Source organism: Temnothorax americanus, unplaced genomic scaffold (assembly GCF_048541705.1).
Source record: "Temnothorax americanus isolate GAGA-0224 unplaced genomic scaffold, ASM4854170v1 Scaffold12, whole genome shotgun sequence".
NCBI classification, from domain to species: Eukaryota; Metazoa; Arthropoda; class Insecta; order Hymenoptera; family Formicidae; genus Temnothorax; species Temnothorax americanus.
In genome coordinates this window covers 1,355,798-1,370,211 of record NW_027509253.1, presented here as the reverse complement: position 1 = coordinate 1,370,211, position 14,414 = coordinate 1,355,798, and the positions used below count along the sequence as shown (strand labels likewise).

Below are 14,414 nucleotides of genomic sequence, written 5' to 3'. Positions count from 1 at the left end.
GGGTCAGAATTATGTCTTTTTTAAATGTACATAGTGACTGGACTAAGACGTTTTTCTCCCGGCCGGCCGGCGTGCGACGGCGGCGGAGCACGTGGGACGCGGTCACCGCTCGCGTTTTCTCTCGCTCGCTGGATCAAGCATAACGAGCAGGGGGTCGGGAGATCTCGACCACGGTCGAGAAAAGAAAGAAAGAAAACGCGGGAAGCGCGTGCTAATTGCCGGCGCGAGCTTTTCGTTCGCGCGGAGTCAGCATCCCCGATAAATTGAAGTACGATTCGACGTAATTTTCAATGCGACGAAGTTCTGGCGTCTTTCCAGAGAATTCTGGACACGTTTCAGGAAAAGGTTCTAACGACGAGGTGCGAAGGAACGGAGATTCCAAAGTACAGATTGCCCATATATACTTTACATCTTCTCGTTACGGAAATGGGTCATAAATTTGTTTCAAGGTTGATTAGGGTTCTGTATACCTTTCGACAGAATGAGATATCCCTCGGAAATTCTTGAAAGAAAGGATCTCCGGATTAGGATGGAAAGAATGTTCAACAATAACAACACGAAGCAAGTACTCCATATTTTTAGAAATCCCTGTTTCTTCACGTTTGATTATCTTGAATTTTTCTCGACGACACTGTCGAGAGCTTTTCGAGGGCTATAGCGTAGAAAAGAGATACGGCGATAGGGACGCAGGTAGTATATCGCAAATTCCGTTCGTTACATCGAAATTTGCAAATGGAACATCGAATTCGGCGGGGTTCATCTCGTTCGTTCGTGCGGCTATGACGCAGCGTTATCGTTATCGTGGCCACGCGCGGATGCCGATCGATTCCACGCGCCACGCAGGGACACCAAGGGACACGCGGCCACGGCTGTACCGGGTGACCCGGGAGAAGGGTGTCTCGCGGAGAACGAGTCTCGGTTCGCACGAATTTTCACCTATCCCGACCGTACGGACGAAATTTTATCCCCTACTCGTTTTATTTTTTATTTTTTTTACTTGCGTTAGTTGCATTATTCCTTTGTTGCCCGCCGATGAGTTGCCCACTTGAATTGCCGGCGTCGCTCGTCCATACGAATTTATCGGCTCGATAGCCGATGTTGAATGTAAAACAATACAAAGTACCGGGTGCACGCTTCCTTCTCACAATCAGACATTTCTCAGACAGACGCCCGCCCGCGTCGCATGAGTCACGGCTATTTTTTCCCCCCTCGGCCCCGATAAGCGATATTTTCTTACGTTTGTTTTCGTCATTTCAGATAGATAACAACCGGAAATTACTCGAATTAGTTCAGCATATAGTGCGCGAACGACACGATAGATAGCCTTGTCGGTTTATCGTTGACGACGCTTTATCTTTTGGCGGACAGCGAAAATTATCTCCGACAACCTGATGCTACGTACACGACGTATGCGAGAATTGCGAGACGCAGAAGAACGGTTGCAAAATTTAACTTCGACGAAGGAACGCAGAAGAATCCGAGTTGCTTACGAATATATACGGAGAAACCTTGAAAATTGTGAGTGCAACGTGCTTCTCTTTATTTCGCCTGGAAATTTAATTTTCACGCGATCGCGAGGGTCCATGCAGCAATGCATCCAAGAAAAACAAAGGAAAATAAGGTATTCTTTTCCTGAAGATGCCTGAGCTTTATTTAGGCATATCAATTAGGATTCGAACAAAACCTCCCGAGCTTCGTGAAAGACAGGAAAATCACAGCAAAGAAAATCTTACGGGAGAGGAAGTGTTCTTCTCAAAAATAGTCTAAAAAATAACGTTATGAAATAACGTTGTTGTTTTTCATCGCTCGAAGGAACGAATTTCATGGTATTTTTTATGGGAGGAGCGTAGAGGCTCAAGGAGTTCGGTTCTGTATTATTTTGGGATAAAGGTGGACGCGTTGATGGATTAGATTAGATTAGATTAGATAGGTACTTTAGTGGGGAGAAGCCCGGGAAAAAGACCGGAATTCTTTTAGACGCTGAGTCGCGCGCGGCGCGATTGCATACTTTATTTTAGGATCAGGTCGCGCGCGACAGGCTCAAAATTCGCTGCCATCCCGATATGCATAACGAGCACGATCTATAACGTCGCGACGAGTTAATAGCCGTGCCGACGCGCACCAATTGCGATCAATTTGACTTTTATTGACCGTCTGCCTTCTCATATGCTCGTCGTTTATTTTATGTAACGAAAAACAAGCCGGGAGAAGACGTACAATAGTTGCTTTCCATTTACACTCAAGTGATCTGCGAGTCACTCAGATATGTGAGTATTTTATACTCAGGTAAGATATGTCACTTCGTATTTACCTGGTGACAAAGCTGTCGCATAATAATACAGGTCCATAGCCTCACTTTTAATATATAATTCGTTAAAGCACACGGTCTCGATTGTAAATAAAAACTCAGTTGAATCTCACTTGCCGGCGTGCAAAAAGAACGTTTGCATTTAACTGAGTTAAGTATGACGTCACAAGTGAGAATTATCTGAGTTTTGATGTAAATGGAAAGCAACCAATATCGCGAAGTGAAAGGTTTCACGCGCGCAGAAACGATTTCTCGCACGTGTAGATCTTGCGTGAAATTTTTTCGAGGAATCTCGGAGCGGCCGGTGTTTAAACCACGTGTTCTCGTATGATTGCAGGACCATGCGGCGGCAAGACAACCGGGCAGGCCAGGCTGTGCACCTTCTTCGAGAACATGGGCTGGAAGGTAGGTAGAACCCTTTGAGCCTTAAGAACAAAAAGCTTTCCGCGAGAGAAAGAAAAAGAAAAGAGAGATCTTCATTGCGAGAGTTTTCTCCCCCCCCCCCCCGACTGACCTTTTGCTTTTCTCTCCGAGCGACGCTCGCTCGATGCCACGTTAGATTCGATTCGACAGACGCCGTACAGTATACCTTAACGTAAGGGTAGTTTCGTTATATATTATTGACGATATATAGCCGGGAGAAGGGGATGATTTTATTTATTCTGCATAGAGTCTATCGTACATACGTACTACTTGCAGAACGTCGTTCGATTGTCGCGTGCTATACGATAATTCGAGTCAAGGATAACGCATTTATGGCATAATCTAGCTTTTTCCGTAGCTCGTCTCTCTCTCTCTCTTTCTGGAGCGAGATTCTACCTTGCAGTAAGTCGCAGTAGTCGCACAGTGAGTCGCAACTGCGTGTAGAGGTTGATTCTAAGATATCACAGCTCGTTCGAGCTTTGCGGAACGTATTTCAATCGATTCGAGTCTTAAAGAAAAAAAAAGAAGGGAAAAAATTTCATTATTATGCAATGATCAGCAATGATCTTTAAATTGTTCCAATTAAATGTTACAATCTTGTCGCGATTTGAGGCTCGTAGCCGAGCAGAGATTTTTTTCGAAAAGAGACGCGATCTAGTTTCGGGGGGCTCTTACCCTTCGTTTTGGATTCGATAGAGCGGTGGTTGTCTTCTTTTTCAGGTGTTCCGTGTCCCCGAGACAGCGACCGTGCTGCTCAGGTATGCAATTATACGATCACAAGTTTACAAAAGAAAGAAAAAAGAAAAATAAATAAAAAGCGAGAGAGAAAAAAAAAGAGAGAAGTTGGAACGAGAGTCACCCTTTTGGACAAGTACGGTTTTCTTTCGAATTAACCCTGGAATGCTCTGACGATGTGACGCGTCTGAAGAACAAAAATAGATAATCGAGAGATTAATCAATTTGGAAAATTTGTCGAAATTAACAGGATATACGAGGATAACAGGAAAGTCTCGCAAACCCTCGGGTGTATGCGTGTGCTTTACGCATTGCAGGGTTAAAAGAAGTTCTTGAAGAACGAAACAAAGCCGTTCGCCCCCTCTCGCCTCTCGTTCGAGTCAAGATTGTGTCGCGAAGGAAACAAAAAAATTCGCGAAACAGACTCCGCGGAGTAAATATTAAATGAGCAATGAACAATTTGCATTTGCGTCGCAAAAGCCGCGCAAAAACTTCAAGATCGCTCCATCGGGGCGTGGCTGGAAAATTTATTATAAGTTTGTACATTGATTCCACGTTGATTTCATTTCCGGGAGAAACGGTATATAGTATTGTAGCATTCGACAGTGAGACGTTTGAAGGCGATTTATTTATTTATTAAGATGGTCCGCGTATATAACGATAAACTTCCTTCAAATTGCCGCTGCGGTTGCAGCTGCGAGATATTTAAGACCGTTCCAGCGTCGCAATTGCGTTGTATAAATATTCGTTCGATTAAACTCAATTAATTTAAACGCTCGTATTGTAGCGCGTGCCTCACGCAATTGTCTCATATCTGCTGTCTGCTTTCTTTCCATTTCAGCGGCGGCATCAAGTTTACAGACCTGAACGCGGAGGAGGGTAAGTTTGTGCTGATTATATCATTTTTTTTTTTATACGCTCCCTTTCACCCCACGTTTCTCTTTATACGCTCACGTGCTCTTTCGATTCTTGACAGCGTATATTCTAAAACGTGAAAATTTTCCAATAATGTAGACACGCATCAGGGAAATTAGCACAGGAACGATCCTCCCCCCCCCCTCAACCCCGCGCGACGCGAATCAGGCCGCAGCTGCAATAATTGACGTAATTAATTAGAGAAGCGTCGAACTGTCTCGTCTCGACTCAGCTCTGGGATTCGTTCGTCCGGCCGTGATGGAAATTACACGGATTAACCGTCGGGAACCTGTGTGTTGTTCCTTTTTTTTCCTCTTTTCTGATTTTCTGAAACAAACCCGTCAGGGAAGGCGGGTGCGAGACATTAATTATTTCTCGCCGACCTTGGAAGTCGCGGCTCGGATGCATTGCCCCGGTAACACGACGGATTGCGTCAACCGGCGCAATCGCGACGCGAGTGCAGAGAACAAACGCGGACGGAAAAATCTCAAGCTTTGCACAGCGCGGGGAGAGACAGCAAAAGAGAGAGAGAGAGAGAGAGGAAAAAAAAGACTTCGTATCTCGATGACGGCTAAAAAAAAAGGATAAAGGAAACCAGTCCGACCTGTTGTCGCGTATGAAACGTCGGATCCTTGAAAGCTTCGCCGCGGATCTCATCGGTGAAGTTTAAGTTCGGGCATGTCTCTCCCAGACATGTCCGAAATCGGGACGTAAGACGTCTTTTTAGCTATCATATCATAAGACGCCTTAAAGATGTCTTCGAGACGTCTTATTATGTCCCGATTTCGGACGTGCTGTCTGCGTCTCGTTGCGCCCGGAACGAACGGCTGCCGAACGGTCGTTTGACGAGATGTGCCCGGTGTCCACGATGCTAGAACTGTGTCCAAGTTTCGGTTTAAGCCAATCAACTTGCAGCTCTTACAGAAATGTAGCAGTTTCATTGGCTTAAACCGAAACTTGGACACAGTTCTATAGCATCGTGGACACCGGGCCTTACAACACAGCCCGATTGCATAACGATTAAAATTTCTTGGCCTATATGCTAAACTTGGCCTTCCGTTCTATATCGTGTATCGCGGGGGACTTTGTCCGATCGTTAGGCGAAATTTCAATTATCTCTCGCCCTGTCGGTTTTATTTACGCCTCGCGGCCGCGTCAATTGGTCCAACCCCGGGTCTATTTTTAAAATCTCTTGCATCATATTATTTCTCCCCGCAAATATAACTCTTCGTATACTTCGCGCGGAACGTATTGTGCGCGCTCGACCGAGCTGTCGGTACGTTTTCAGGGACGTGTGTCTGTCTTTCTTTTAATTCTTAAAACGTCCCACCTGGCAGCGCATACGTCGAGGCTGAACTGAAAAGTTTTGCTGTAGTGTCGAGATAAGATAATAATTTTGCTACGTCGGTGGTCATCGAAACGTTCGTTCGCCCTTACGTAAGGCGATCGTGCGACTACTGCGACTTTAATCAGCTCGCCCTTGAACGAACGCGTACGCGAATGTCAGGCTTCCCCCGCTTACGTTTTTTGCGCATACGTTTTATCATCCGTCGCAAATATATACCGCGTGTTCCGAATCTCTTATACAATTTTTGTACGAGCTATAACGCTCCTGCCAAGTAAACGTCTCATATAATTGAGCGCGAGATAATTTATCACATTAAAGTGGCGCGGTTCTTTCAGTCGAAGCGTGTGACAATATTTGCAAAATTCTTGCAAAACATCTTGCAAAAATCTTGCAATTTCTCGAGCATTATACGGAATTATAAAAAAATAGGAGTTTCGTAAGATTTTACTTTATACTCATTCGCTTGCATTTCGTACTTAAAATTTCATTGCGATAATTTGGCGTTCTTGGGAAGTTTTAGGAGCTTAAATTTGTCAACTTGATTCGCCATGGGACGTAATTAATTGGAAAGAAATGTCGTTTTGATGTTTGCGACGAGCCAAGGACTCTAAAGCTAAAAACGTCACGGATTATTACCGCCTTTATTTCTATATCCATATGCATTTGTCACTCGGCTATTTTTCCGCGAAGGCACATTCGTCAGTTGGAAAAGAAAAACTGACGTTTGTGAAACTTGAGCGCGGTAATCCGATTACTTGCTTCTCATCGTCGACGATATTAGATCCTTGACATTAGCCCGTTAGGTTCGTCCAAGAAGAAGCAGTTTCGTTCAATTTCGTTGAAAAAAAAAAAAAGAAAAAGATTGAACTATACGGAAAGGAATAGGGAATAATCGAAGAATCCCAAACTTCGTAAATTCGTATATATCTTCATTCAGTAAGGGCTCCTTTCATATCCAGTTCCTCTCGACACGTCTTTTTTCCTTCGCGATTCGATCATCGGGCGCAAAAGCGTGATATTCTTTTCAACCCGAGTCACCGAACCCCCAACGTGAGCCCAAGATCAAGGTTGATTCTAGCTGAGAATCCGTGTCCTTCGCACGCGAAATCCTCGCGTCTAGATCGTAGGAGCGAGGCTTCCCGCAATGGCGAGGCGAGATGGCCGGAGATCCTGGAGGTCGATTCCGGCGTGGGTGAGTCCGAGTTATCGCGCTAGAACTTGGGTCTGAGACACGATGAAACCGGTGTAAGACGCACAAGGAAATCAGCGATTGGTCTGAAAACATTTTAGATTTTTTTTTTTTCGATTTCTACCTTCTGTCATTCTAATTTTCCACCGTGTCGCTTTTATCTTCAGCGCCTAGTAAATTGCATAGGAATTTATTTTATATTTTTATATATTTATATATAAAAATTTATAAAAATATTTATATATAATATATAATATAATATATATAATATATTATTCTTAATTCTTTCTAAACAAATAAACGATTTAATTCTCTTCGAAGAATTGTAGGATAAAGAATATCTAACTGATGTTACGAAATAGATATTGATCTAAATAAATCGGAAGGCAAAACACCAAGTTCGCGAAATAATCTCCGACTAAAGTAAAATTAAAGAACTTCTCAATCTGTGATCGGAATTTTGTAACTTTGTGAAATGAATATTTTTTTTTCAATTTGCCGATTAACAAGTCTTCTTTTATTTAGTCAATTGGGTACACTTTTTCGTGCTATCGAGTAGGCGTAGGAGCTTATTTTATCCCTTAGCCGCCTCTTTCCGCTTATCGATCGCTTTTCATAGTCTCGTCCTGCGTGTCAACGCGATATTAATGTATTTTATTCCTTATTTCTTACATTTTTTTATCTTTATACGCTTCATTGTGTCTCGGCCTTGAAATGCAAGGCACTCTAAAATTCTCTCGCCGACGAGAGACGAATCCTCGGGTATTTACTCGTCCCGAAATAAATCGAATCTCCTCTCGTCAATCAACTGTGGAATAAAAATATCCTAGATACATATTTTTCTACCTCTTTCAAAATGATTGGCAAAATAATGTATACAAAATCATGGATCTTAAATATTAAAGAAATTGATAAAAAAAAATTCGCGAATTTTGTTTTTCTTTTCATGTCACTGGAACGAACGAGGATCGTCCGCCCGTCTCGCTATAGGATCTCGATTAGTATACTCGCTATAATTCTAAAAATACCGCTTCTAAGAAAGTTTATCGAGCTAAACGCATTTAGGGCTTTCTTCCTTAGAGCTTTAGGCTCCCTTTATCGTGATAAATGACGCTATTATTCAGGCTAGGCGCTTCAAGTATCGCCGAGGTCCACGTGCAGATCGATCTTACCCAAGCAACATCTCGAAACGAGCGAGCGAGAACATTCGTTGTATAATACCGCATTTGCTTTCACACGTGTGTTGCAGCATTCAAATTTCAGGAAAATCTTTTGCGCACGATGATACAAATCGAGAATACGTTCTTTCAACTGGGTGAGAGCTGTTCGAGGAATTGCCTGATCATCTGTGATCGCGGTGCTATGGACGCCTCCGCCTGTTAGTACAAACACTGAAAACAATAGAATTAGTTCAAGATTTTTCCCGATGACGTAAAGATTAATTGGGAGTAATTTTTTCACAGTTATTTCGAAAGATAAGTGGGAGCTCATGATGGCCTCGAACGGATGGAACAACGTCGAACTAAGAGACAACAGGTGAGACAAATGAAGGATACAAGAAAGCTCGTAAAGTCGATACTCGCCCTTGTCTTCGGGAGAATCTATTTTTTGAAAACTAATCACAATTAGTAGATCACCTAATGGAAAAGGCTAACGGTATACCGGCTCTAAGACCTTTTTCATTAGGTGATTTATCAATCGTATCAGCCTCTTTGTATGTAATAATAAATTAATCTTCTCATACTTTTTCATTTTTAGTAGTATTTACTGCTATTAGTCTTGTAATCTAATTGCATTTAATTTAATATTTTATCTATCAGTAAACTCCCGTTTTCTCTCTCGTGTTGACCAGATATAACCAGATTCTCCACATGGTTTCGGCCGCGAACGGCGCTGAGGAGTTCTACTCGACGGAGGAACACGCGTGTCGCTCCGAGGGTGTCGAACTTGCTCGGGAGCTGGATTATAAGGCCGCGGCTTCCTGGGTGGGCCACCCATACTTCGACGTTATCGACAATTCGCAGGATTTCGAGTCCAAGATCTGCCGGATGATCGAGTGCGTGTGCCAGAAACTGGGCATCGACACCGGCGACCGGTTGCGCGCCAGCAGTCGCAAGGTCAAGTTCCTCGTGAAGGCGCCGCTGCCGGCGGACAGCGAGTTCCCGCCTTTCCAGGACTTCGACGTCGTGCATAATTACCTCCAAAGCAACAATCCCAAGATGCAGGCCCGTCTACGCAAGCGCGGCCAGAAAGGTGAATCACCGTGCAAACAACGAAAAGCTCTCTTCATTTGCGACCCAATTAACCATTTAAAGCAATATTATCACTTGACGGGGAAAATTAATTTGTATTTATTATTATCAAAAAATTCGATAATTCATTTAAAGTGTAAGTTAACGGTGCATCGGTCATAGTCATATTTTATTTTCCTACGTCCGAACGACGGATTCGAGCGACGATACAATTTGAATTTTCTATTGTTTAAGGTCACTGGTCATATATCCACACGATTCGCCGACCGAAGATGTGCGGCCAAGTGATCGAGGTGAAGACCCAACTGACGCACCGAGACTACCTGAACATGTTGGCCCAGCGCGACGATTCGCACTTCACTATCTTCAAGCGTCGCCGTTGCTTTCTCATCAACAATCAGTATTTCCAGTTAGACATATACAGAGAACCGGCGCATCCCAGGTAACACCCCAGTATTTCCACGGTTAAATGAACTAAAATGTTGAAACTCTTATCTATCTTCGATATCGATAATCGAAAAGTCGATTTCTATATTTATAAAAAAATAAATAAAAAGTAAACTTACAATTAGTGAAAAATGAATCTAAGACATCTTGTACGATTGGTTTTTCTATGCTTGGCGATAATGTTTGCATGCAAAATATATCTTGAGAAATAATTTCCTATAAATAGTTAGATTATAATTAACTTCAAGATTCAGATTATTTAGTAAAAGAATTAATATTAAAACAGACTCTTTCGCTTCCACTAAGATCCTTTACTTCACTCTTACGTATGTATTTATTTATCGTAAGAGAGGGAAGGACATTGTGTGTTAGTTGTGTTACTCTAAATGTAACTTTGTGCGCACTTTACAGATGTCGAGGCTTGATGTTGCTCGAGACCTACACGGCGTTGACGGGTGACGAGCTGAAAAACATTCTGCCTCAATTCCTGACGATTGAGAAGGAGGTCACCGGCAATCCGGATTATAGCATGTTCAATCTCAGCTTACGCGAAGAATGGAATAGCACCAATAAATACTGCCACGGTACTGTATTGGTGTATTTAAATCCTGTAACTGTAAGGATATCTATGTTTTTGTTACACAAGCGCATTCATCTTACATATTTCTTTCTCTTCTATCTGTTAGGCTCGGACTAGAAAAGTTGTACTTATATAAGCGTAGTTTTACGTATAAGCGTAGAGAAACGTAGCTCGATGATTCAAACTTTTTCGGCCATTCGAGCTTCACGTATTTCAACCGTGCTGAAGAATAGCGTGCTAAATAATAGATTATCTGAGGTGACTAATGATAGAAACCGCTATATTAGAACGCGAACGATCTAACGCTCGACATTCCATTTTGCAGGCATCATGCAATTGGCAGAGAGTCAAAGTGCCCCGATCTCGAAGAGTCTAACGAGCGAAGTGCAAAGTAACGGACTCGATTTCAAAACCAGCAGCGCATTGGGTTCGATTGCAAACCGTCAGCAAGCGATCGTCAAGAAGAGCATCCAAAACGGTCTGACGAACGGTAAAGCGACGTTCGCCGAGCGATGTAACATGAACGGCGACGGCCAAAAGCTGGAAGTCCGCAATTCGACCATGAGGCCGGAGGAGAGTTTGCGAGAGTTAAAGGTCGATAAACCGCAAAAGAACGGATTTGATTAATAGATTCTAATGCGGAAAATTGAGAAACAGTAAAGTCTTTTAATAATAAGCGATTCGCGAATATTCCGAGCTGTAGCACAGGGACTTAACGTTATCAGTGTCGGCGCGAATTATCTGAATTAATATTGAATGAACTACTAGTGCGATAGTCTTCTATATAAAATTTCACAGATAATATCTATTTTTTAATCAAACTTGCGTGTCGTACTTAAGGAACTTTCATGAAGGGTCTTACGGTCAGTTTCGTCAACGTCGATTAAACTTGGATCAGAATCAAGATCCAGTATAAATCTTTCGAAAATTTACGACAAAATTTCAGAGTCTCAAGGTATTTAAAAAATTTTTGAATAAATTTTTCATTCTCTCAACATTTTCTTACAATTTTAAAAAAAATTTCAAAAATTTTAAATAAAGAAATATTTGGAGGGAAATGTTGATTATATATACATATATATATAAAATTGTCATTTTCGTCAAATGCTCGTGTGATATTTAATATCGATTTCTGGTAAAAATCAAGTTTTACCAGATTCACCGTAACTTATCACTCCTTTTTAAATTCCCGCATGAAAGAAGAGAAGAATGAGCCAAAGAGATAAGTTAGAGATGAATTGAACAAAAGCTATAAAGTTACGCGACATTGATGAAACGAGGTCCTAGCATGTTTTCAATACAGCTTCACTAAATGAGCGATGTGCATTGATGCATCAAGTGTTTGTACTTCACTTTACTTTAGTCCAGTTTTACTCTTTATACGCCTCAAGTATTGTTTAACAACTATCGAAAGCTCGAAAGAACGATTGTGATAGATAAATGCGCGTATCGTATTGCGAGAAATCGACGTTTGGAGAAACGCGATTTTCTCAAGAAGAAAGAGAAATATCGACGCATTTTAAGACAGCAACGTTATCGGGCCACACACCGTAAGAAACGGTTGAAAAATTTTCTTGAGACTATCGCAAAATCTTTTGGGAATCTTTAAGGAATTCAAATGTGTTAAATATCTCTGTAATGTACTTAATGTCAAAAAAAAGATCACAAAAAACGTTAAAAATTTATGTTCCGACGATATTGTAGTATTTTGCGATACATAGGTGATACAGTAATGCAATATCGAAGTTACAGGTTTTAAAGTGAGCTATCAGATCTCTAGCACTTGTATACATTTTTATGTACATCAGAAAAAAATTGATATTAAAATATTTCGTAAAATCCTTGAAGCACGAATTTTACGCAGATATACAATCATGTGATTGTTTTTTATTTTTTAATTAATACCGGATATTGTAAATTTGAAAAATGCTTGGAAATTTGCTTGATCGCGAAACAATAGTTTATGTAATTGAAGAAAATTGAAACCTGTATAACTTTTTAATGATGTTATTACTCGAACTATTGCTTTTAAAGATTTTCAATATGTATATTTATCTCTTTTTTTATCTTTTGAAAATTAAACTTTTTCAGAATTCAATTTTTATAGGACAATATAGTACAAGGCTATATTCGAAATATTTTCGAGCAATTAATGCGAATTTATTCTCCCTTTTATCGTCGGGCAAGCCAAAGTTTTCTCATTTTTTATAGAGTATTCTCAAGCTTTCTAAGATTTGTACATATTTCTTTAGGGGATGTAGGAATTTCTAATTTTTTAGATCTCGAGAAATTATAATCTGATAACTCACTCGAAAAATATGGCAATGGCGTAAAATAGCCTGTTGTTGCAATCACGGCGAACTCTTAACGATCGAATATATTAGTACTTAATAGGTGCTTGCCTAGAAGTAATTAAGTTAATTGTATATAATGTGGCGCAATTATTTTTGTCGAATCTACCCATTTCTGTGATTAATTGTAATATGTGTTGTCGATGTAATCGCGAGAGATCTCACTGACACTGACAGAGACGAGAGATTTGCTGGAAAAAAAAAAAAGATTATGAGAGATATGTAAGATTAAGAGGATTAATGATAGAAAGGTGATTTGCGAGATCTTATATTTTGCTCGTGACCCTAAAACTTGATGGTGAGTTCTGCGATGACGCTTACCCTCACGTGTCGCTTTCGCATTTTCTACACGCCAAACTGATCATTCACAAATTTTTGCCACTGTTTAGAGACGAAGTGCCTGTGAAACATTCATTCGCGGAAATAAAGAGAAAGATAAATATATATATGTATGTATATATATATATATATATATATATATATATATATATATATATATATATATATACATATATATTATATATATAAATATATATATAAAAACACGAAAGTCTATATTTTCATTCGATGATGCAACAGTGAGTTATCAATGCGCACTCAGTTTACGTAGATAATGGATCTGAAAAACAAAAACGTTATATCCATAAGCGTCTAATAAAACAATGTCACGTGCCTATCATGTCTTATATCTCCACCATATGCTAAACCTATTCAGAACGTTTCAAAAAATTTATTGCCATATTCTCTTAGCCTCTTACTTCTTTCTCATTTAACAATCAATATTTTTGAGTAAAATTCCATTTCAGAGGGTTTGTGATTAAAGATACATTTTTTTGAATAGGCCTGAAAGAAAAAGGCGCATTTTTATTAGTTTCTATCAATTTCTCATAATTAACTAATTAAAATAAATTTAAAATATTTGTTTGTTTATTTTTAACTATATGGCAATTCTTTAAAGATCTTTATACACTTGCTATATATATTTTGATATACTGGGTGTAGAAGAGAGTATAAATTAAGCAAGACGTTGTTTCAGCACAGCTGAATCATTTATTGGCAACCTTTTAGAAATCCTCGGAAACCGAAGAGCCTCTTTTAAGTCACGATAGTTACGATAAACTTGAGGTTTCTCACTGTTTCTCCTATTTTGATCTATTATCGCAATTATTTTCTTCTTCTCCAACAGGTAATTAACATGTTAGTAAAACATTGTTTAACCACTTAAGTGGATAAAGTTGGGTAAACATTTAGTTTGTCCTTCTATTTTATTTCTATTTTATTTCGATCTATTATCATAATTACTCTTTTTCGTTAGAAAGATTAATGTATTGGTGAATGACTTTGCCGTCATTCGCAATATCTACCAATATTGCAATTACATTCGACTTCGAATTTGTTTCGTCGATCGCCGTGTAAGGAAATGTAAAATAAACATTTGTCTTATAAAAGAGGGATGTAATCAAGCAATTGCGCTTCGATTAATCCTAAATTCACAAAAAACGCATGGAAGTATTGTTGTCAGGTATACAGCATGTTTCTTCGTACGTGGAAACTGGAAAGGGGTATTGTACTTCAAATTCGTCGAATATCATCACGTGTTATTACAATATATATTCTGTGTCTGGATAATAAAACGTCATTTTGGTATTCTCACGAATGAACAGTACTATTAAATGTCTAGTAAATAATTGGCTAGTAACGATAAGTATAGAAAAACAAGATAACAAGAAGACATGTATTTACGAGTTCGTTGCGTTACGAAAGACGAATCTTAAGAAGCACACGCGCCCGTTTTGTGCGCGCAACGGGAATCTTTCGCGAATTTATATGAGATAAAAGTTTCTCAAATAAAGCTCCTATCCTACA

General features: G+C 40.0%; 2 protein-coding genes across 9 annotated transcripts in view; one reads left to right on the top strand and one right to left on the bottom strand.

Annotated features, from left to right (window-relative positions):
- The window catches only part of Rrp45 (exosome complex component Rrp45), a 14,503-nt gene extending 13,358 nt beyond the window's left edge, over positions 1–1,145 (bottom strand). The window contains exon 1 of one of the 2 annotated variants that reach the window (XM_077398730.1): positions 998–1,145. In XM_077398730.1, the coding sequence (XP_077254856.1) occupies positions 998–1,012 (15 nt within the window). In that variant the 5' untranslated portion in view covers positions 1,013–1,145. The remainder of the gene's footprint in view (positions 1–997) is intronic. The other variant, XM_077398731.1, reaches the window with a different exon arrangement.
- The window catches only part of Ttd14 (TRPL translocation defect 14), an 18,596-nt gene extending 4,182 nt beyond the window's left edge, over positions 1–14,414 (top strand). For 2 of the 7 annotated variants that reach the window (XM_077398713.1, XM_077398715.1), the window contains exons 2-10: positions 2,646–2,713; positions 3,452–3,489; positions 4,308–4,345; positions 8,168–8,296; positions 8,382–8,454; positions 8,771–9,171; positions 9,405–9,612; positions 10,029–10,201; positions 10,523–14,414. In XM_077398713.1, coding sequence (XP_077254839.1) covers positions 2,646–2,713; positions 3,452–3,489; positions 4,308–4,345; positions 8,168–8,296; positions 8,382–8,454; positions 8,771–9,171; positions 9,405–9,612; positions 10,029–10,201; positions 10,523–10,824 — 1,430 coding nt within the window. In that variant the 3' untranslated portion in view covers positions 10,825–14,414. Of the gene's footprint in view, positions 1–1,421; positions 1,622–2,645; positions 2,714–3,451; positions 3,490–4,307; positions 4,346–8,167; positions 8,297–8,381; positions 8,455–8,770; positions 9,172–9,404; positions 9,613–10,028; positions 10,202–10,522 lie in introns of those variants that run through there. The other 5 variants (XM_077398717.1, XM_077398719.1, XM_077398718.1 and 2 more) reach the window with 4 other exon arrangements.